Source organism: Sturnira hondurensis, unplaced genomic scaffold (genome assembly GCF_014824575.4).
Source record: "Sturnira hondurensis isolate 20B ecotype Veracruz unplaced genomic scaffold, ASM1482457v3 Scaffold0003693, whole genome shotgun sequence".
In the NCBI taxonomy this organism is placed as follows: domain Eukaryota; kingdom Metazoa; phylum Chordata; class Mammalia; order Chiroptera; family Phyllostomidae; genus Sturnira; species Sturnira hondurensis.
In genome coordinates this window covers 6,136,912-6,160,862 of record NW_028076324.1, presented here as the reverse complement: position 1 = coordinate 6,160,862, position 23,951 = coordinate 6,136,912, and the positions used below count along the sequence as shown (strand labels likewise).

The 23,951-nt window shown below is 37.8% G+C and overlaps 1 protein-coding gene across 2 annotated transcripts; it reads left to right on the top strand.

Annotated features, from left to right (window-relative positions):
- The first annotated feature begins 302 nt into the window (after positions 1-302).
- On the top strand, positions 303-22,805 carry ESCO2 (establishment of sister chromatid cohesion N-acetyltransferase 2). 2 transcript variants are annotated; one of them, XM_037042229.1, is made up of 12 exons: positions 362-374; positions 1,262-1,328; positions 1,412-1,480; positions 2,239-3,073; positions 5,900-5,990; positions 8,837-8,894; positions 11,810-11,936; positions 13,004-13,135; positions 14,006-14,095; positions 15,161-15,304; positions 17,203-17,378; positions 21,242-22,805. In XM_037042229.1, the coding sequence occupies exons 3-12, from the start codon at positions 1,428-1,430 to the stop codon at positions 21,372-21,374; spliced, it is 1,839 nt and encodes a 612-aa protein (XP_036898124.1). In that variant the 5' UTR covers positions 362-374; positions 1,262-1,328; positions 1,412-1,427; the 3' UTR covers positions 21,375-22,805. The 2 variants fall into 2 exon arrangements, with proteins under 2 accessions (XP_036898125.1, XP_036898124.1); XM_037042230.1 differs by lacking the exon at positions 1,262-1,328 and having other exon boundaries at positions 303-374.
- Positions 22,806-23,951: the final 1,146 nt, after the last annotated feature.

The window sequence follows — 23,951 nt, the reverse complement described above, 5'->3', positions numbered from 1 at the left end:
AGAACGACTTACACCAAGTGACCCCAGAATGTTCATGAGGGCGTCTTTATTCTACGGAAAACTACAATTCCCAGAACACACCTAAACACGGCCTGGGGAGTGGAACCCGGAACGGCCGCAAGGGATTGTGGATGGCTTGGTTCCGGGAGTGGAGAGAGTTTCACCTCCCAAGGGCGGGAGAGCCTTGGAGACCGCCTCTCGAGTAGGCGGGGCAATAACTGATATGCAACCAATCATCGAGCCAGTTTCTGGAAGCGCTGAGAAGTGGCGAATCGGGTCACAGTAGCTTCAGCCCGGCCTGGCGCGCGATAATTTGAATACAGTGGCGGAGCGACTGGCTTGACTGAGGAGAGGTCGCGGGCTCCGAGGTGCAGGTAATTGCTGCAGGGGGCAGAGGTGCCAGTTGGAAGTCTGAGAAGAACGGGAGATTCTATAGAACATGGTGTGTGTGTAGCGGGGGAATGTCAAGGACCGAAGTCACCAACCGGTTCTCTACACTTGCAGGTCACCTCACCTGGTTTCTCTCTTTCTGACGCCGGAGTTTTCTTATCTTGAGTTTTCTAAGGCTGAAAGAGGAAAAGATATTTTTCAGCCTTAGAAGGGTCTTCCCTTAAGCCGCAGCTGACATGAATTTCCAGAGACCCTGGTCTTTCTGTTTAACTTAGAAATCACGCTTGTGTCACTTTACAAAACATACCTGGTCCTAAGGCAGGGGAGGGGGAAACATTGCCGAGGAACATGCCATCTGCTCGAGTTAAGGCGCAAAACTGTTGACTGTCAGGAGCCCAAGGAGTCGGGGTATTTTGTAAAAGCAAAGGAGCGGCTTGGTTGGGGTTCCTCGACTGGTAAAATTGGAGAGTGTTTTTTGCTGGACTCAAAGTTGGAATGGTTTCATTGCATGTACAGGCTGTTGAAATGCAGTTATACCAGCAATAAAATGTGTTATATGGAGAATATTAAGAAAGCATAGATGGAATGGAGGCGTAGGACAGCACCTAACAGTGGTAGGGGTAGGGGTGGGGTTGGGGTGAGGGCAATGGCAAGGGAGTCGTTGCAGGAGGTGAATGGTTAAACTTGGTGTGAACTAATAGGGCTAATTAAAGGAGAGGGTGTGCCTTAAAATAGGGTAAAAAATATTTCCTTTTTGGTAAGATCATTTTCCAGCTTGAAATGTAGGTACTATCCCTGCTTTTATTTCCGGTTTTATTAGTAGTCTTTTTCCTTTTATTTTTTACCTTCATCGTTTAAATTTTTATTATAGTGATTTGCTCAAAAAAAAAAAAGAAACCCTTTTCTTGGATCTTTATGGACTGTCACCCATACAAAAAGTAATTCAGACTTTTAAGGTATAATTTCTATAGTGATTTCTATGCACATTGGATAAATTTGGTTATTGTCCTGTTGCTTTTAGGAGTTGAATTAAGAAGATGTCAGCTTTTACTCCAAGGAAAAAGAAGCAGAATTCTTGGAATTGTGACGAGTGAGTCTCATGTTACGGGTAGAAACTCTTAAAGAAGAAAAACGCACCTTCCTGTCTTTCTTACCTTCTCTCTTCTATTTCTTAAAATTTCCATTCTTCCCCTGGTTATAGTAATATTTTATATTCTAATTCTAGTCTGGAAATACTGTAAGCTTTCAAAATTCATTATTTACTGCTTTTTCAGGAATCACAGAAAGAGCTGTTTACTATGGCTTCAAAATATATGTCGAATCTTCCATTACCTTGCTCCTTTCTGCTCTCTCACGTGATTCTTAACACAGTGTTTTCTGTACAATAGATGCTGGTCTGTAAGCCAGTCTAGAAAGTCTGTGTACTCAGGACTTACTGTGTGTCACACCAAATGTAAACTGCTCCCCACAGAATGGGCCCTCGTTACACAGAATTAATCATTTCAGAAGACTCGGAACCACTCAAGCAAAGCATGTGAGCTATAATTTGTATATGGCCAGGACTTTAAAATTGTTCTAAAACATACACATGAATATGAAAATTTCTTTGTAAACAGTGTTTTCACAAACACTATCTTTTGAGAACTATTTGAATGCTTTGCTTGGTAAAAACAATTTGAGAAATCCTACTGTTAAACTAATAGGTAATGTGTATGGATGGATGTTTGGTGGAGATGTAATGTTTTTAATGTGACCTATAGATAGCATTGTTTATTACTTAGCAGTAAATTGACAAAAATTGAAGCAAAATAACAAGTCTTATCAATGGATCTTGTTTTTTTTTCATAGCCTATTATCGGACGTTCCATCAAAGAAATTAACTTTGGACTTTACTGAAAATATATTTTCATCACCTAATGAACAACATATTTGCCAAAGCAGTGATAAAAATGAAGAAAAGTTGCCTTACTCTCAACAAGGCCATGCCATTTCAAGTCTGCTCCAAACATCTAAAAAAAATAGGTTACCATCTGCAAATCAAGGCTCACCTTTTAAATCTTCTGTGTCTGCTGTATGCTTTTACAACAAAAATAAGTGTTACCTCAATCCACTGGAGAGAAAGATGATAAAAGAGAGTAGATCCATTTGTCTAAAAACTAATAATGAAGCCAAGTCTTTTCCTGCTGTGACAGAAAAAATGCAGGGAAAGCCAGTCCGCTCCAAGAAGATGAACAAAAAACCACGGAAGAGCCTAACTGCTAAGGGTCAACCAAGTTATAAGTGCATCAAGCCTATATCAAAGATTTCTAAAAATTCCATGCAAAATCGAGTGGCCTATAAGCCAAGTGTGGAGAAAGAGAACAACTGTTATTCAGCTGAGAATAATCTGCCTGCTCCTAGAGTTCTAAGCCAAAAAGTCAAACCACAAGTAACGCTTCAGGGTGGAGCAGCATTTTTTGTTAGGAAAAAATCCTCTCTCAGAAAACTGTCTCTGGAAAATAAGCCAGTCCTGGGACTCACTCAAGAGAGTAAGTCAGAAGTGATCAAAGATTCTGATGTAGAGGCTGTCAGTGAAAGAAAAGGTTTTGAGACAAAACAAGTGCCAAAGTCCTTGTTAATACAAAAGGAACTGAACATTGAGCTGCTTGGTACAAGAGGTAAAAATGAAGAGAAATTGATAAAGGTAAAGAAAACTAAATGTATCATTTAAAAAAACAAGTTGGCTGTATAACAAAACTTCCATATACGTGCTATATATGTAACATAATGGAACAAAATTTTATTTTCTTTGCGGTCTAGAGGACTGCGTTTATGAGTCCAAATAGTATAGTTTCATCACTATAAAGAATTTTGAGGCAGGGTGGAAAGACGAGACTTTTCTCCTCTTTGTGTCTTAAGGGAGCCTATCATCATTTTCTGGTGCTAAGGTATATATTTTATTAAAATCCCTCCTGACTAAAGTCCAGAGAAGCTTAACAACTTTTATTTGGTAGTCAGTGTTTTTAGAAAGTATAAATAATAAAATTCGTGTAGTAGGTTTCCGGAGAATAAGCAGATTATATTTGTTTATTTGTTTCAGCATATTATGTAAAGTACTGGATTGCTCTAGAAAATCTAGAGGATACAGAAAGTACAAAAAATATATTGTCTGCAAACCCAGTACTTGGAGATGATCACTGTTAACATATAGTTGGGTTTTTTGTTTACTTTATGCAGAATGTTTTCATTGTTGCTATTCTATGCTTTTTTGATCTTGCTCATAAATTCAACACGCCCAGACTAGTGCTGTCTGACAGAAATAGAATACCAACTGCATTAATTTAAAATTTTCTAGTGGCCATGTTAAGTTTTTTTTAAAAGTTTAGCCCCATATATTTTGTTACCCTTTCAGTGTAACTAGTATAAGAAGTCATTAATGCAATATTTTACATTTTCATGTGCTAAGTCCTTGAAATCAATGTTTATGTTCTCTTGCAGCACATTTGAAATGGGACTAGCCAATTGTTCTTGCAAATTCTCATTAGCCACTTGTGGCTGGTGGCTACCATAATAGGCAATTCAGGTCTTCCCCTACTGTTAACTTCCTATCAGTCATCTCATCAGAGAAAGGACTTTTAGTTTGTTTTCAGGTAGCTAGGGACAGAAAGCAATGGAGACAACAGGCTTTAAGAAAGGCCATCTTCCAGTTTGCGGCTTGCATGTCTGTGGTGATTTATACTCATCACAGTCTTTGCAGCTGGAGAAATGATAGGCTCTCACACTCAGGCTTATATATTGAGCAATTCAAACTCTATCTTCTCACTTACCTTCTCTCGTTGTTCTCTTCATTGACTCCTTTCAAATTCAGTCCCAGATCATACCTTTTGTAGTCACCTAAATTTTAAATCTCAATGGCAAACATTATAAATTGGTGTCCAGTGAACCAAATCTAGCCATGAATGTTTTGCTTTGCCTATATATAAAATTTTTTGAGCCAGCATTCTTTTTTTAAGCATAAGATAACAGATTTCTAGTGTACCATGAAAAATTGAGGTCTGGCAAAGCCAAGCCCTCATTCCTGCATAGCAGTAATCCCTCAGAACAGTATCAGGCTACCTACCATTGTGACAGGTGTGAGGTCTTCATTTTCTGGACTACATCAGCACCTGTGTACCAAATTAGATCGGTTTTGCTATTAATCTTATTACCTGCTGCCCTTGTAGGCATTTAAGTTTGCAGTTCCCGCTGTGTTTCTTCCTGTTTATCAGGCATTGCCAATTCTGTATTATTGTTAAATGGAACATCTTCTTGCTGGCTAAGCAATGTCAGTCTAATTTTACTAATTCTTCATATGGTTCCTGCGAAAACAAACAATAACAATACAAAAACCCTATATTTTAATGAGGGTTTTGAGTTTGTTACATGGGTATGTAAGTTTATTAAAATTCATCAAACTCTATTCTTTATATCTTTTTGTTTTATATAAATGTTTCTCAGTTTTTTAAAATTTGGGGGGCAATTCAAGCTAAAATTAATTCTCGATCCAGCAACACAAAGTAGAGCGAGGTCTGCCTTTCCATCCAGGCATCTCCTGATTCCTATTCTTCATGTCTGTTTAATACAGTGACATGATGAATTCTCTGCAATGCTCTTTTCTGCCTTATTTTCTGAGCTTCATTTTAAGGGACTGGGTATTGGATTCTGTCTAGTTATCCTTTGTTTGAGAAGGTGTGTTTTTGTGCATCTTAAATTTGTTGAATGAGGCTCTCCTAAGATTTTGTTAAATACCCACCACTAATATCCATCTCTGTTAGTGAGGCGTGAATCCTGTTTTCATTACTGAGTGCATAGCCTTTCCTCAACGCATCATGGAGTCTTAAGGAATGGCAAACTGATGGTTTGGCTCATCTCTACTGAGATATTATGTCTGCAATAGTTCTGCTTTAGTCAAAAGAACTTTTCCCAAAACTGTACATTCTCTAAATCTCACCAAATTAATAATGTTAGTGAAATTTGTCAGAATTGTTTTCTGCTTTGCTTTTCCCACTTCCCAGCTACTGCCCAAAAGGGGAAGTTAGAACTCTCTCCCAATATTAAGAATGTTCTTTTTCTTTCCTTGCCTGCCTGTTTTTAAACCTTATGACAAAAGGTTGTCCCTTTCTAGTATGGTGGCTACTGGGAAAATTTTTGCCATTTTCACTCATTTTTCTTATTCAATTTATTATATAAAGGACGTTCTATGATCTCCATTCTGCTATTTTTATCAGAAATTATAAATATATTTTTGATAGGATGACAAATTGCACACTTGAATATGTACTCTCTGTCTTTTAAAAGGTTATATACATTTAGTAAACATAGAGGAAATTGCCCTTAAAATAGACTGAAAATTGAGGATTTAAAATCATGTTATAAAATAATTCATAATAAACTAGGTATTTGGTTTTAGAAACTTTTATTGGAATTCATTTACTAAATGGAAAATGTTTAAGAATTTTTTTTTTTAATTTTACTTATTCACCATCATCAGGATTCAAGTGGAGTAGTTTCTTCAAGGGAACATAAACCTGATGAAAATAAGTGTTTTCCTTTGGAAGATTCTCACAGTGAGAACAAGGCAGGTAAGAGAAAACTTCTCAAAATGAGTTTATTATGACAATGCTTCATTACGTGTATCAATATGAAATTATATAGGATAATTGGCAAAAGGATATGGCAAAATCCATGAAGGTAGTATACAAATGATGAAAGTTTATTACTTAATAACTGGAGTTTATCATTTAATTCTCACAGCAACCCCAGGGAATAGATTTGTGTGCATGTTTCATAGACGAGGAGGCAGACAGTCTGGGTATTGGGCCAGAGCAGGTCAGACTCTCCCCTGGAGTGGCCTTGTTTGTAGACAGTGAGCTCTAATTATGTTTTCAATGCAAAGTTAAAAGTTTGCCCACTTTCAATGTGTTATTTTTCTCTAATCAACTATTTTAATTTTGGTCTTTTTTTAAATAAGCTTTATTTTGCAAAAATTTTAGATTTATAGAAAAGTTGTAAAGATAGTTCAGATAATTCCTGTATATATCCTTCACCCTATTTCCTCCAATGTTACTACCTTACCTGTGTCAAAACCAAGAAACTCACATTAGTATATGACTATTAACTAAGCTCTGGACTTTGAGTTCACCAGTTTTTCCATGAATGCCCTCTTTCTGTTCTAGGATCCAGTCCAGGATACCACACCGCATTTACTTTTCATGTCTCTTTAGTCTCTTCTCTGTGACATTTTCTGTCTTTTGCTTGTTTCCAGGTTTGTTTGTTCATTTGTTTGTTTGTTTTTTGATGCTGATCCCAGGTTTGGCTGCCTGCCACTTCACAGGCCAGTCCTGGAGAGGCAGGTGCTACTGTATGGACAAGTGGCTGATTCGAGAGCTGGCAGCCTGTGAAGATGGGGGACACTCGTCCCAAAGCCCATTTTTACATCTCAGCACAGGCAGAGGTTTTTGTAAGGAGGGAGAGGGAAAACAGCAAAGAGATCAAGGGGAGGGGGGTGAAAAGTCCTCTATGTGCAGACCAGCACAGTCCAGCACAGTCTGTTCTGAGAAGGACCTTAAAACTGGTCAAGTGGTGGCTGGTGTGCGTCTTCCTGGCGTTAAGGTTTAAGGTCAGCAAATCTCCCAGAGCTGGGATGCCTGAGGCCGGAATCTGTATCTTTTGAAGTTAGATCCTGGGATTCTTATGCAAACATGCTGTTTATCTAGAAGCTACCTGTTAGTCAGAGTCAGCACTCACAGACACAATGTCAACAGAATGGTGGGTGGGTTACATTTTTGACCTTGACATTTTTGAGCAGTACTGACTAGAATGTCCCTGAATCCGGTTTTGTCTGATGTTTTTATCACGATTGAACTTGGAGTAGTGGGTTTTGGGGAAGAATGCCACTGAGGTGAAGTACCCTTCCCATCACGGAGGATTATCTATTCTGTTGCTCAGACCACTTCGAGATCCTTTCAGGTCAGTTCTCTTTGGCATGTACCGTCCTTTTGTCTTTTGAGCACTTCCTTACCATTTGGCATTAGTAAGATGCTCCAGTTTCATCGTGTATGTTCCTTGTCCCAGTCCTAGAATTAGCTATTTCTCCAAGGAATCCTGGTTTCTTCTGTTGGGGAATAATATGTAGAAACCAATACCTGGGCTCACTGCGCTCATTGCTACTGGCATGTCATTGTTTCTAGGCCCTCGCAGCAGACAGAGCCAGGGAATACATGTATATATACTAACTCATGTATACACATATAGCTATCTTTGTTTCTGTATCTCTCCATCTGTATATGTACCAAAGAACATATGTTCACATTCGGCCCTGGCTGGTGTAGCTCAGTGGATTGAGTGCGGGCCTGCGAACCAGAGGATCACAGTTCAATTCCCAGTCAAGGCACATGCCTGGGTTGCAGGCCAGTTCCCAGCAGGGGACTCACGAGAGGCAACCATACATTGATATTTCTCTCCTCCTCTCCTTCCCTTCCTCTCTAAAGATAAATAAATAAAATATTTTTTAAAAAAAGAAACATAAGTTCACATTTGATGGTCTGACTCTAATCTAGTACCATAGGGTTTATCCCTTTCCTGTTTATCTGTAACTTCCCTCAGACAATGGAAAACCTTGCTATCACCATTCACTCTCCACCTACTTAATTCTTCATTCCCATACCTGCAGAACAGTTTTTAAATTGTTAATTCATAATCTATGAGGAACAAATTTACCAACTAGAGAAATAAAGTATGGTCCTTTATTTCTATTTGTATTTATACCTTTGGTGAACTGTCTGTTCAGATCTTTTGCTCGTTTTTAATTGGATTGTTTTTTTTTATTGCTGAATTTTAACATGCCTTTTTGTATTCTGGATACAAGTCCTTGATTAGAAATATGATTGCAAATATTTACTCCCAGTCTGTGGCTTGTCCTTTCATTTTCTTAAGTTTTTTTGCAGAGCAAAGAGTTTTAATTTGATAAAGTCCATCTTAATTTTTCTTTCATGCATTGTGCTTTTTGTGTTTTATGTAAAAACTTAGCAAATCCAAGTTCATGTGGATTTTTTTTTATATTTTCTTCTAAAAGTTTTATAGCTTCACATTTTACATTTAGATATGTGATCCATTTTGAGCTAATATATGTGTTTTCATTTTTTGCATATGGACGTCCAGTTGTTCCAGCACCATCAATGTCCTCTCTCCATTGAATTACCTTTGACTTTGTGTCAAAAATCAGTTAACTGTATTCGCAGGGTCTGTTTCTAGGCTCTCTATTGTGTTCCATCGGTCTACCTTTTTGCCAATACCGTACTGTCTTGATTACTTTTAAGTCTTGAAGTCAAATAATGTGAGTATTTTGGTCTTCTTAGTCATTAAAATCTTAAGCTATAAACTTTGAGTTTATTTTGTAATACAAGTTATTGCCACTTTCCCCCACCAGTTTCTCCTGAGTTCATGGTCTACCCCATCTTCAGTGCATCTTCAGTCGATACAAAAAGGTAGGAATTGCTCTTTTAATGTTCAGTGATGATTTAATTATAAGTCTATGGGTCTCTTTTTCTTTCTTAAACATCTTAATTTGGAGAACAATTTTCCCTTCTCTACTAAGGGGATATTAAGAATAGAAGATGAAATCACACCCTTTCATAGAAATTTCGTAAGAACCTAAGAGTTGGGAGAAGAGAAATCTTCTAACATTTTTATGTAGAACCTGGCCCATAATAAGTAGTTTTTATCCTTTATCCTACTTAATCCTCACAACAACCTAAAGGGAAGGTACTATTACTAATTGCTTTTAGCTGAGGAAACTTAGCGATCCAGCCACAGTTGCCAACTATTAGGTAGCAGAGCCAAGACCAGACTCTGTATTTGAATCAAGCCCATTAGGCGATATTGCTTTCCCTGGGTAATAATGTATCAGTAAAAATTGATGTTTAATGAGCATTTAGAACCTGAGATGTAGGTACCATTATTACCCTCATTTTATAGATGAGCAAACTCTGGCCAGAAGAGTAAGTAACTTGCAGCATCTTGATGCTGTTATAAATCCCAGCAGAAGCTACCACTATCCTGGTCAAAGCTAAGAGTGCGGTGTGGGGAGGCCTGGGTGAATGTGAGCTTGGTAGTAGAAAGTTCTGAAAAACTTTAGTAGAAGTTTCTTATAGTCTGAACATCTCCTAAGGGGCGTTGATACTTCTCTCCCTGTTTAATAATAAATGACTATAGGTATTGAGCAAGGAACTTCCTAGCCAAGTTCTCCTACTTTTAGGTGCTCCTCCTCACCTTAAAGCACCTTGGAGACTGGGTTGGGTGGGCAACGTTTCCCCTGCAAAGCTGTAGTCCTTTTTTTTCACTCTTTTCTCATCTCTGTCTTTCATGACTTTATTAAGGGTTGAAATCTATCACAGTTAGCTGATAAAGGTTGTAAACTAATTTAATCTAGCATAAGGAGATATTAAGATATTATTGGTCAAGTCATTTGAAATTTCTATGTACATAGAACCCAAAAAGTCCTATAATTTCTTGTGGTTTAATCTATTTTACTTTAGGTAGACTACAGATTCTCTGGGTTCACAGTCTCACATTCATTTTTTGGTTTATTCCTTCATTTGGCAAATATTTATAGAATATTATGTGATATTGAACTATACTGAGTTTTTAGTTATGTGAAGATGAATAACATATGGTCATGCTATCTAGGAACTTATTGTTAGAGAAAGACAGGCATTTAAACAAATACATGTAATAAAGTGTTAAAATTGCTAAGATAGAAGTAAAGAGGTTATGGTCATGAGCTGAGTCACTTAGCAAAGGTTGCATAGAGACCAGTGCCAGCAACCTAGACTAGTGTTTTCTGTATTACAGGTATTATATAATTTCCATCAGCAGTTTGTCAAAGCAGTTTAAGGGCATTATGTCCAGAATTTTTTAAGTGGAATAATGCATCTCACATTTTTTTAAGTTATATATGTGTATCTCCATCGGTCATGATGTAAAATATATTTCTTACCCTAGGTTAGTGAAGTCAGTTTAAAAGCCATTCTAATCAAATGATCACAGGACAAGGCAGCCTGGTTTAGCTTAAAGCCTTAGACAGTTTTTTCCACCCAGTGTTTTCTTATTGTCAGGGTGTTTCCTTTTTGAATTTCTTTCTCTAGGCACTAGGTTTGTTTCCTTGCCTATTTTTCTCTTTACCTCTACTCTCAGAGGTATGTATTCCTCTTTTCCTTGGAAAACCAAGGTCCTTTTTATTGCAAGGCAAGGGTTACAAACTCGTGCCTACAGAGCCAGCAAAGCTGGGTGGACAGTGGAGCCGGCTGGAGAATGCATGCCCCATGTAAAAGGGCGTGTGCTGATTAGCTTTATCTAGTAGGTTCTTTGAGGAAATACAGGTCTAGTGATCTTATGGCTTCTCTTGCAATATTAGAAATACACATTTTTAAGTGAAATCCCTACATTTTAAAAATATTAGCAACTAGTCTAAAGTCTTAAACACCGAGTCATTCAAAACTCACCTGTTAGCTGAATTTTGGCTGAGGGGCTTCAATCTGCAACCTCTGTATGACAATCCTTACATTCTTTCCTAATGGGAAAAGGTTGCCTTGACAACATCTATCCAGCCAAAAACACTTTTTCCTAAGAATTTGAGAATAGCGGGGTGCTGCTTTAGGTATGAAGACCAGTGCATGTATTAGCCCCAATCACTGCCCAAGTAAAAAGTTGTTGGGTCATATATGCTGATGGCTGACTTCTATGGATCTGTGGGCTTTATTTGAGTCTAGTTATTTGTTGTGGTATTCCAGGAATTTCTGTATACTTATATGGGTAAATATTGTCCTAAGATGTGTAAAGCAAACAAAAGATTTTTTTAAAAGATTTTATTTATCTTTAGAGGGGAAGGGAAGGAGAGAGGGAGAGAAATATCAATGTATGGTTGCCTCTCGTGTGTCCCCTGATGGGAACTGGCCTGCAACCCAGGCATGTGGCCTGACTGGGAATTGTGGGAATTGAACTATGATCCTCTGGTTTGCAGGCCTGCGCTCAATCCACTGAGCTACACCAGCCAGGGCAAACGATTATTTTTTATGAGTGAAGTCAAGTTAGGAAGGGATCCTGCACATGTGCATCTGATACCACAGATGAAAGTCCCTGGGACTTGGAGTTACAAGACGAGGATTTGAGTCTCGGTGCCACTCTCTACTCGTTACTTTACCTTGAGCAAATTACTTATCCTGAGTGGGCCTGAGACTTCTCATTGTTCCCAGTCCTATTACTTTATCAAGTTCTTGTCTCTAGAAAGCACTAAAATTGTCAGGTGCTCTACAAATGTCATATACATATCAGTTTTCTTTTCATTGTAATTCTCCAAGCATTTTAAATTATTAAATAACGTTTATCAACTTTCTGTTTCAAGATTTCTAGTTGAAGAACAGTCTCCTGGGGGATCCATTGCACCTACTAACTTCTTGAAACAGATCAATACACAGAAGAGTACTAGTGCCAGAGATTCAAATAAAGAAACAAAAGACCAGCTTGTTATTGTGAGTAGGTTCAAAACCACGCTCCTCCTGTGTACGTGGCCCTCACATGTAGACCATGAAGTCGGCCATGCTGTCTTAGCATAGTGAACATGGGTTGTAGATATTTTGAGTTGTAAATGCCAGCTTTGTTGTCATGGCAGCATTTAAAGGTAGTCAAGTGAATTTTCAAATTGATACTGTTGGGTGATGCTAATAATTTAGCAGAAAGCTGATGAATAAGTTGTCTTCGAGTAAGGAAGATCATTGTTGATCAGCAAAAGATTGAATGAGAATAGCTATATTGTATTAGACTTGGGTTTGGTAAATTTTGGCCATGGTCTGTAAGCTTAAAATGGCTTTTACATTTTGTAAAGGTTGGGGAAAGAGAAGAAGAATATGTGACAAATCATGTGTGGTCTGCAAAGCACGAAGTATTTGATCTCTGGCCCTGAGACTGCAGAACCTGGTATTTTCAGTAGCATTGACCAAGGCCTTATAGGATAGACTGGGGTTCGTTAGTAAGCCATGACATCAAATACTCCTGATTTCCAGATAATTTATCTGTGCTTTCCCTTAACTTTTGTTATGTATCATATTTATTTTTATCAACTCTCAGGGCCAAGAATTTTAATATTTCTAAATACTCAAGGAAAAGATACTATATAATGAATACAAAAGTCCTAAGACTTTTGCCCTTTGTCTTTGAAACAAGGCTTTTTTAGGGGTCTATTTAAGAGCTTAATAAAGAAGTTTTCATTGGTTATCTGAGCTATAAATTTTATGATTTAATCTATTCCTTCTTAGAACTATGGATCTATCTAGCTAAAGAATCTTTATTTTTCCTTTTTCATATGTCCATTCCAAGAGATAGTTCCACTTATTTTATTAATTTATTGCATTTTTTAGGCTTTTCTTTTTCATTTTATTTGGGGGGCAGGGAAGGAAGATATACTGCCCAGACTTTCATTTAGTACTTCACTTGTGCCCGCATAGAAGAAAAATAAGAAGAAATGTGAATGAATGGTTACAAGAACTAAATTCAGAGCTATTTGTGATATGCTTGCTTGGCTCCTCCCTCCCCTGAATAGGATGCAGGCCAGAAGCACTTCGGAGCCACCGTGTGCAAGTCCTGTGGCATGATCTACATGGCTTCCAGCCCCGAGGACGGGCTGCAGCACGCTCACTACCACCACAGGTTTCTGGAGGGAGTCAAGTACACAGTGAGTAAACGCTAGTCTTCCAATTTGTCCTAAAAGTAAAACTGCTTTAAAAGATACACGGCTTTTGCTTAAATATTGAGAGACCTATATATCCGTAAATATTTCACCATCTGCAGTTTTATTGTCCTTAATATTTGAAGCTAACGGTATTTAAAAGTTAAAAAGTGTCATTTTAAACTATCTACCCAATATAATAGAAGTATTGTTCTAGGTTAAATGAATACCCTGCATTCTTACCTCCATCCTTCTGAGCAGAGTGGAACAGTCAAGATACAAAATTCAAAAATGAGGATGCCCCCTAGTCCTCACTTTAACTTCTTTATAGATAGTCTTAGAAAACGGCTTTTCTATGACTTCTCTAGGCTTTTTCTTTTCTGAGGCCTCTTTAGCGAGCAACTTTCTGGTCCGAATACATCCTACTGCTGCCCCTACCTGTATGATTACACCTGCTACTCAAGTGCATCCCCCCCCCTTTTTATTGCTGTGGTTTATAGTTTCATAGTATTTTTAGCCTGTTTTATTACTCTACCCATCCCCCGCTTTCACACTCCTAATACTTTTTTTCCCCCAAGTCAGTGTGTATGATGGACCCTACATGCTCCTATGAGGAGCACTTATCAGACTTTGCCTTGTTTTGTAATAGGCTATGGATTCGCACATCTCCCAGTGGAGCGTCAGCCACTTGAGGACGGCACTTCGTTTTAGGCATCTTTTGTTTTCCTTCCCCCATTTTTAATTGGATTTTGTTCTATCTTTTTTTTTTATATCATTTGCTGTTCTTTTTGTCCTCTCCAAACTAAATAATTTATTTAATGTTTTGGGGGTTTTTCCCTCTTCAAATTAAACTGTGACTCTTTTTCCCTTTGGCAGGGCTGGAAAAAAGAGCGCGTAGTAGCAGAGTTTTGGGATGGGAAAATTGTGTTGGTCCTGCCACACGATCCAAGTTATGCTCTCAGAAAGGTACGGAACACTGACTTTTTTTTTTTAAGATTTTATTTATTTACCTATTTATTTAGAGGGAGGGGAAGGGAGAGAGAGAGAAACATCAGTGTGTGATTGCCTCTCACTTGGCCCCCACTGGGGACCAGGCCCACAACCCAGGCATGTGCCTTGACTGGGAATCAAACTGGCGACCCTTTGGTTCGCAGTCTGGCGCTCAGTCCACTGAGCCACACCAGCCAGGGCACTAGCTTTTTAATCCTTGTTCTCCTCCTCTCCCCAACCATGAAATCACCAGTGCTGAAGAGTGAAACACCTTTGCTGATACTATCCACTTTGGTACCCATGTAAGGATGATTTTCATAGTAGCTCATACAAAACTAAACTTAGAATTATCAGACAAATAAAGGAGTGACAGTTGGAGTTTAAAGACAACAGCTTGCTCCCTGACTGGTGGGGCTCAGTTGTTCGGGCCTTGTCCCACAGAGAGAAAGGTCGCTGGTTTGATTGATTTCAGGTGAGGGTACATGCCTGGGTCACAGGGTCAGTCCCCGGTTGGTTGAGGTGCTTCTGAGAGGCAACCAATCAGTGTTTCCCTCCCTCCCTCCCTCCCTCCCTCCCCCTCTCTCTAAAAATAAAAAATTAAAAAAAAGACAATAGCTTATCATATACATTTACCTTCCACTTGAGAAAGATTAGAGGCAGAACGTTTCAGTGCTGAGATGAGTGGCCCAGAGTCTGTTTCTCGTGTTAGTGTCCCCTGCGCTTACTTGGCTGGGTGTTTAGCCCCAGTAAACAATGGATAAAGCGGAAACGAAACCTGTTTTGGCACTGATACTCCTCCCTCCCAGGAGCCTGAATTTCTTTCTGCTGAAAGGGATCTTTAAAACAGGTTCTTAACACCCAGTTTGCAACGTGGCAGGTACATGCATCAGTAGTGAAATAACTGGGAGAAGGGAAGGCTATGTAGATTTAGGAGATAGCGATGAAAGAGGCTAAAATGATAGTAATCATAAATTTTGGGTATATAATTATAATTTCTCTTACACTTTTTAAAACTAATCTCTTGGTTTTTAAAACCATTAGGTAGAAGACGTCCAAGAACTTGTTGACAGTGAATTGGGCTTCCAGCAAGTTGTTTCCAGGTGTCCAAACAAAACCAAGACTTTTCTCTTCATTTCTGATGAAAAGAGAGTAGTTGGGTGTTTAATTGCAGAGCCTATCACACAGGTACGTTGTAAGTCTCTTAAATCCCTGGCATAATTTGTGAGCAAAATAAGTTAGTTGGGAGAGGTTTCAGTAAGCATTGAGGACTTCTGCCACAGACGACTTCCTGCTGCAGCACCTCGGCCATATGAGTAATTGAAGTTATTTATTTCTGTTAATATTTGTACTTTGTACTGTTAAAGCAGGACCACTTAAGTCAGTCTCGTATTCACGCAGTCATTTCTATACCTGGCCTATAAAGTACAGTGATTTAAAATAAGCAAATCTGTAGATTCCAGGTAAGGAACTTGCAGCTTAGTGCAGGTTAATATGGAGTGGGCAAAAGTAGGTTTAGAGTTGTAAGTACACAGTTTAATTTTGTATTACTATTTATTATTGTATTATTTACTTGTATTATTTTTCTTTTTTTCTTCCTATTGTTATTGTTTTGTTTTGTATCTTTATATCTTTTGGGTAATGATGGCTGGTAATTTAACCTACTTTTTTTTTTTTTAAAGAATTTATTTATTTATATTTAGAGGGGAGAGAGGGAGAGAAACATCAATGTATGGTTGCCTTCCGTGCGTTCCCTGCTGGGAGTTAGCCTGCAGGGAACCTGCCTGCAACCCAGGCATGTGCCCTGACTGGGAATCGAACTGCGATCGTGTGGTTCACAGGCCCGCGCTCAATCCACTGAGCTACGCCAGCCAGGGCCTAATTTAACCTACTTTTGCTCACCCCTGTATATCTGCCAAAATTGTTGTTACTCATTCCTTAATTAGAATCCACTTTAGGTACTCATTAGCAGTGTTCTAGAAAAGGAGTCGGCCAACTATAGCCCGTGGGCCAAATGTGGCTGCCACCTGTTGTAAATGACGTTGTACTGGAACACGGCCACGCTCATTCACTTCCGCGTTACGTGCGGCTGCTTCTGAGCCACAGTGGCGAGTTAGCGTGGGTGCAACAGAGACCACCTGGCTCAAAGAGCCCAAATCGTCATAATTTGGCCTCTTAACAGAACAAGTTGCCAGACTTTGTTCTAGAATAGAGATGTAGTTTTCACCTTCAAGGATTTTGCAGGGTAATCTTTAGCTAGAGATTTATAGTTGAAATGTGTTCTATCTGTATCAAATTCCACACTTGTCTCCTTTCTTTAAAATACTCATCTCACTGTGTCATGAAATGAAGCTAGCATACATTTATTTTCTACTTTTCTGTGGAGAAAAGGTGGGTGTGATTTGAAAGAGGTAGTAATGAGAGGAAGATTTTTGTGATGGTACTGTACCTCTGTACTTTGGTGTGGTGGTGGCGAAGTGAAACTGAGTACGGGCAGAATGAATCGTCATGAAACTACCACATACATTCTACCCGTGTGAATTCCTTGGTTTTGATATTGTACCATAGTTATGGAGGGCGTAACCCTTGGGGGAAATGGGTCCTCTCTGTACTAGTTTTCCACTTCCTGTGAATCTAATTATTTCAAAATAAAACATTTTCTTAAAAAACCATAGATGCCAATCAAATTTTGTAGTTAATATGCAAAAATCTTTAGTGTTTGCAGTTTTTTAAAAATATATACATTTTAGGTTGGAGAGAGTAAGAGAAGTTTGTGTATTTTATGTACTAAAAATCAGTCTGATTTTTTAAAGTTTTTTCTCTTTTTAACAAAATAGGGAAGTTTCATAATGGTATGTAGTGCACTGGCATGTTGGGAATATCTCAACACAACTAGTATATTTTTGAAGCATTGTGTAACTATAAAAGAGTAAGAATTCAATAAATATGAAAGAATTGTAAGATTTTTGGTGAAGGGATAATAAGATTAATTTTAGACTCCTAATTTTTGTTTAAGGGATAGTTTTTAAAAAGAAACATGAACTTACCTGTATCGTTAACTCTAGATGCTTCTATATATATTGCAGGCCTTCCGTGTCCTGTCTGAACCAACAGGTCCAGAATCCCCAAACTCCAGAGAATGTCACAGGGCGTGGCGGTGTTCAGACACTCCGGTCCCCGCAGTCTGTGGGATAAGCAGGATCTGGGTCTTCAGACCGAAGAGAAGAAAGCGCATTGCAAGACGACTGGTTGATACTCTTAGGTAAGAAATGTAATAAATAAAACGGACCCAGGTTGGTTTTCCCAGAACCACTTCCAGCTCCTGACCCAAAGGGAATGATGTGGGTAAGACACTTGTGGATAAATTCTATCAAAGTCAGGCTGAGTAAGGCAAGTGTTGGTCCTGAAAAAACCCCACGAAGTGAAACTCAATGTACTCAGTTTAGGATACAGCGTTCCCTTCCCCAGGTCTGAAACATACCAACCCAGTGCTTTTCAACCACCTGTGGTGAAAGAATAGTTTAATTTGTTACAGACCAACACTTTAGTAAAAGAAAATAAAGATGAATTGCTGGAAAAACAAAACAAAAAAAGGAAAATACAAATCCCACTTTTATTCAGTTTCAACAGATGTAAAATGAACATTTCAATAAATATTTAATGATTAAATATAAAACAAAGAAAATGAAAGTTTAAAAAAAGAATTACAGAAAATGTACATGTCCTTTGACAGTAAGTAGGTAATTAACAAAGACTTAATACAACTCTTAAGTGTAACTAATGTAAAAGCGAATTAGGAAGACAATCCAGAGTGAGAGAAAATATTTGCAAATCATTTATCTAATAAAGGCCTATTATATCTAGAATAAAAGAACTCTTTTAATACAATAATAAAAAGATATACAACCTAAAGATGGGCAGGATTTCAATAGACATTTCTTCAAAGAAATACAAATGCTTATAAACACATGAAAATCTGCTCAACATGATGAATTATCCAAACTAAATCATCAATCAAAACCGCAATGAGACACCACTTCACACCCCTTCACGCCCACCAGGATGACTCATCCAAAAAAGGGGAGCATAACAAGTGTTGGTGAGGATGTAGAGGAAATGGGACTCCTATAATTTGCTGTAGGAATGTAAAATGGTGCAGGCGCTGTGGAAACAGTGTGGCAGTTTCTCAGAAATAGACCGTTACGACATGACCCAGCAGTTGTACTCCTACCTATATGTACAAAAGAAATGAAAGCCTAAATCCACACAAAAACTAGTATGTGAATGTTCGTGACAGCATTATTCATAATAGCCAAAAAAGCATGAAAACCAAGTTCATCATTAGTGGACATAGGCAATGTGGTATATCCATACAGTGTGATACAGATACTACAACGTGGATGAACCTTGAAAACATTATGCTAATTGAAATAAGCCCGTCACAAAAGGACCCCATATTGAATGATTCCACTTAGAGAAAATGTCCAGAATAGGCAAATCCATAGATAGAAAGTAGATGAGTAGTTTCCAGGGCCTGAGGGGTGATTGGAGTGTGATGACTGATGGGTATAGGGTGGCTTTGGGGGTAATGAAAGTGTTCTGGAATTAGATATTGGTGATGGTTGCACAGTTTCGTACTATTACTGAAAAACCTCTGAATTGTACACCTTGAAGGACTAAGCCTTATGGTACAAAAACTGTATCTCAAATAGCAATTCTCCATTTTAAATTCCTATGCACTAACACTGTATATTGATACTTAACAGTTTCTAATGTGACCAATGAGCTTATTTCTTGCTCATGTTAGTTTACCTAATCTAGATCGGATGGGTGAGTTTCACACTTACTCTCTCGACTTCTGTACTTGGTAACAGATGACAAATGGTGAGGGAGAGTGCTTTGAGTACCACCATTCCAGCCTTCTGAGTTCTATACACATTTTAAGAAAGAACACCAAAGGCGGCTGTGGGGATCTCATCTTTGGTCATAATCCTATTCACCCACATACACGTTATAAAGCAGAGCAGTGAGAAAAATTGGTGTCTACAGAGATTATGAAGAAATACATAAATTTTATATGTAGAAGCCAGTATCTTACCTAGTTCCACCAGGAAGTAGTCTAGTGCTTCTCAAATTGGAAAGTGCATATGAATCACCTGGGGTCTTGTTCAAGTGCAGCTGTGGTTCCGTAGGTCAGGGTAGGGCCTGAGATTCTGCATTCCTGGTACGATCTCAGGGGATGATGAATGTTGCTGGTCTGTAGATGGCACTTTGAATACTAAGGCAGTAGGTTATCTCTAAGCGATAATGAATAAACACTAAGTTGCCCTCAAAGGAGAAACATAAAACACATTTGAGAACACATCTGTCTTTTCTGACATATCCAAGTTGAAGATACAGGTAATGTAATTGACAGCTAGCCTGTATATGAGATGCCTTAGGCTGGATTGTCTCTTGTCTGTACAGGCAATACATGTTTCAATCCCCACAAGGGTTGAATATTATTCCTAGTTACTTTACATAAGAATCACCTGAGGCCCAGGTGGGATTATTAAGTACAAACTTACGCTGATGAGCTAGCTAGTAAAAGGACAGTTAGGACTCAACCACAGATATGATGTATTTTCTACAGCTGATAGCACCAATAAAGGCAGGACTATTTAATCAAGCCAATATTTTGCCTTGACATTCAGCAATAAACACTATTCATTTAAATAGTAAGGATACCAGAGCTTAACTTTTAATTGAATCCAATCTTTTAAGTTTTTATTTTGAAGAGGTTTAAAAAAAACTAGCAAGAATAGTAAAAAGAACCTCCATATACCTTTGCCCAGATTCATCCAGTTTTAACATTTACTTTCTTTGTACTTCAGTGTATATTTAGTTCTTAAGAACAAGGATATTCTCTTACATAAGCACAGTTCAATGATCAAATTCAGGACATTTAATATTGATATAATGCTTTTGTCTAATGTATAGTTCATATTTCAATTTTGGCATTTGTCTCAAATGTCCTTTACAGCCTTTTCTTTCCCGTCCAGGATCGCACAATGCACTTAGTCGTCATCTCTTTAGTCCTCATTTCCCTTAACCTGGGCCACTATTTTGGCCTTTGTGTTTTATGACATTGAAGAGTACAGGTCAGTTACTTTATATGCTATCCCTCAATTTTGTTGAATTCATTCAACCATTTCATTACTTTCAATCCTAACTGAGCTCTGGATCAAGGAGAGTTGTAGTCAAAATGCAGATTAGTTTTTATCCTCTTAAAGCTCTGATTATGTGGTATAATTAATTGAAAAGAATACAGTTATTGGTTAAAATCAGTGGTGGGTTTCTTTGGTCTTTATTATCTAGGGCCTTTAATCAGCAATATTGCCTCTTATTAGGTGTCTGCTACTATGGATCACCTAGTCAGATGGATGGTTTGTATAATTCCCTTTGTCTTAGCAGAATTTTTTCTGGACTTCAGTTTTCTGTTCTGTGAAATATTAGACTTCTATCTCAAATCTAAAGCATTAAGTCATGCTCTGGCCAAGTGGCTTAGTTGGTTGGAGCATCATCTTGAACACCAAAAGTTTGTGGGTTCGACCCCTGGTCAGGGCACATACCTAGGTTGCAGGGATCAAGTCCTGGTCAGAGTGCGTACAGGAGGCAGCAGGTTGATGTTTCTGTCTTCGGGTGAAGATTAAAAAATAATAATGTACTAAGGGATCTTACTAAGTGATCCCTTAGTGATCTTACTGAGTGATCCCTTAGTGCATTATTATTTTTTAATATTACTTAGTAAGATACAAATTTTTTTTGAGGGGGGAAAGGGAGGGAGAGGGGGAGAAACATCAATGTTGCCTCCTGTACATTCCCAAGAGGGGACTGAACCTGCAACCCAGGTACTAAGTACCCTGACCAGAACTGGTGACCTTTCGGTTTACAGAACAGCACTCCAACCAACTGAGCCACACCGCCCGGGTTAAAATGTTCGTTTCAATTATTTATTTAAAGAGATTTAATTTTTATATTTGGGTTGCTTTAAAATAAATTGTTTTAATGTTTAGTTGTGTTAATATTTAATGTTTAACAAAATTTAATTTGGTTCCATTGTTAAATTTTCTTTTCCTCTTTTAGGAATCGCTTCATGTTTGGCTGTTTTCTCAGCACTGATGAAATAGCATTTTCTGACCCAACACCAGATGGCAAGTTATTTGCAACCAAGTATTGCAACACCCCTAATTTCCTTGTATACAACTTCAATAGTTAAAGCCAGTTTCAACTATGGAAGAGTTACTGTATGGATGAGTTCAGACAACTTCTTATGTAATTATTCAGCGAATGTTAAAAATATTGAGGTGCACACACACACACAATCTGCTGTTTCTTATGAGTTGAAAAGTCAGGGATTTGTTAAAAAGGATCCGGAGGTTCAAAGGAGAAATCTTTGATGTGCACTACCAGCACTCTGAATGCTTAATTCTGAAACTCAGTAGACAGAACTGGAAAATTACTTCTTACCTAGGAACATTGACAAAGCAAGGTGGTTTCCAACAGAAAGGTTGGAGCACTTCTGAACCAGGATTATCTCACCCTCAGTCAGAAGCAAACAGAAAAATTTAAAGACATCGTTCTCATGCCCAGTTTTTAAAGGTCGTTCCTGAAGTCTGTACCCAGAATCCTCACCTTAGAGGTAGCTCAGTTTGAATATATTTAGAAAGTTTTAAATTTATAATTTCTAATGGGGTAAGATGGTAAAGACTTCCATATGCTTTTATGTACAACAGAATTCTATGGTTTAATGTTTTAATCCCTTTAAAAATTAATAAAAAGCAGTTCTCACCAGATTTAATTACTACTAAACTTAGTAATTGCACTATTGTAATTTAATTTTTGGCATACACTAATTGTGCTACTTATCTTTAGTGAACTTATTACTGGGAATTGAAATTCACAACAAAATGGATGCCCCAGTGGGGATTAGATGATTCACATAGTTGGTTACATTTAAAATTGTTTTGCATGTCTGAAATACTTACTTGTCCTATGACATCTAACAAAATGTAGAGTATCAGTACCAAGGTTAGCGAGTAAATACAGGGTCCAGCAGAAGTAATGCCTGCTTGAGTGTGACTGGTAGAGTAATAATATGGGTGTATTAATTTAGTTTTAATTTGAACATTTCACCTAAAATGTTGTGTGGTGTGCTTGAGTGTGATATGTCGAGTGCTTGAATGTTACGGAATTAACATGCTTATGACTTTGTAATAAAAAAGGGGTGTTATTTGTGCTGGACCCTGTATATCTAGGCTGATGGGCCAGAGAACATAACCTTATATATATATGGCTAAATGTTTTAATCTTTTAAAAAAAAGTTTTCTATTATAATTCATGGATACTTTGAAAAGTAAAGAACTATTCAGATTGTTGAATCTAAAAAATATTTAACTGCTATCTGCCAATAATTCTCTACGGAAGTAGATTTCCAGGTTATAACTTTAGAGTATGTTCATTTACATTCTTTTACTTGCCTGTAAGCTAACGTGGTGCCAAAAGTTAAAAACCTGAGTTCCAAAAGAATGTGGAAGTGTTAAAATGTAATTATGCAAACATTTTAATGTTATTTTCTTCAATGTTTTTGTTTTAAATTTTATTTTAAAAATTTTATTAACATGTGCTTGTTCAATGCTTTTGTGATGGATCAATTAAAATTCTTTTCAGTATTCTTTGTCTATTCTCATACAATTGAATATACTAATTTCTTTTTTGTGTGTGGCTATAAAAATAGTAGTATATGCTCTTCGTAAAAAAATAACAATCATTGAAAACATACCCATCCACACAAAAACCTACACACTGATTATTTATAGCAGCTTCATTCATAACTGTCAAAACTTGGAAACAACCAAGATGTTCTTCAGTAGATGAGTAAACAGCTACATTGAGAAAGTGGATTACTATTCAGCCCTAAAAAGAGGCCAGAAAAAGGCATGGAGGAACCATAAATGACTATTGCCACACGAAAGAAGGCAATCTGAGGCTGCATTCTGTAGGATTCCAAGTACATGACATTCTGCACAGGCAAAACTGAAGAGTCAACATATATGTGGCTGAGGGAGAGATGTGTAGGAAGAGCACAGGATTTTTAGGGCAGTGAAAATATAGGTATACAGTCATGTGCCTCCTGGCATTTCAATCAATGGCAATGAATATATGATGGTGGTCCCACAAGATTATAGTGCAGCTGAAAAATTCCTATTGCCTAGGTAGCAACATCACAGTCACCATAACATCACAGCGTAACATGTTACTCATGTTTCTGTGGGGATCCTGGTGTAAAAAATACTACTGAGTTGCTAGTAGTATAAACGAATAGCACATACAATTATGTGTAGTACATAATATTTAGCAACAACTGATTTACTGATTTGTGTATTACTACACTTTACCATTATTTCAGTGTACTCTACTTATTTTAAAAAGTATAGTGTAAAATAGTATGCTGTTACTCCAGTAGCAGCCTCACACATCTTGTGTTTAAACCGATTTCTCGGTTGCGTCTTTTTCTCTTGATTTAATCTCACGTTGTTTTGTTCTTCATGGCCCTTAAGCATCTAAAATCCATTGCTAAGAGAGGCCACCTTGAGTGACTGACTTAGAAACAAATTCAAAGTGATTAAGGAAGGACTACAAAGGTGGAAAATCAATGATGGCTATCGCTCACTAGTCAGATATGTCCCACTCCACCTTAGCCACATTCTTGAAGAACAAGAACAAAGTGATGGAAGCTGTTAAGGAATCTGCTTCACTGAAGGCACTACTAACAAAAACGGGAGAAAATTCTAAA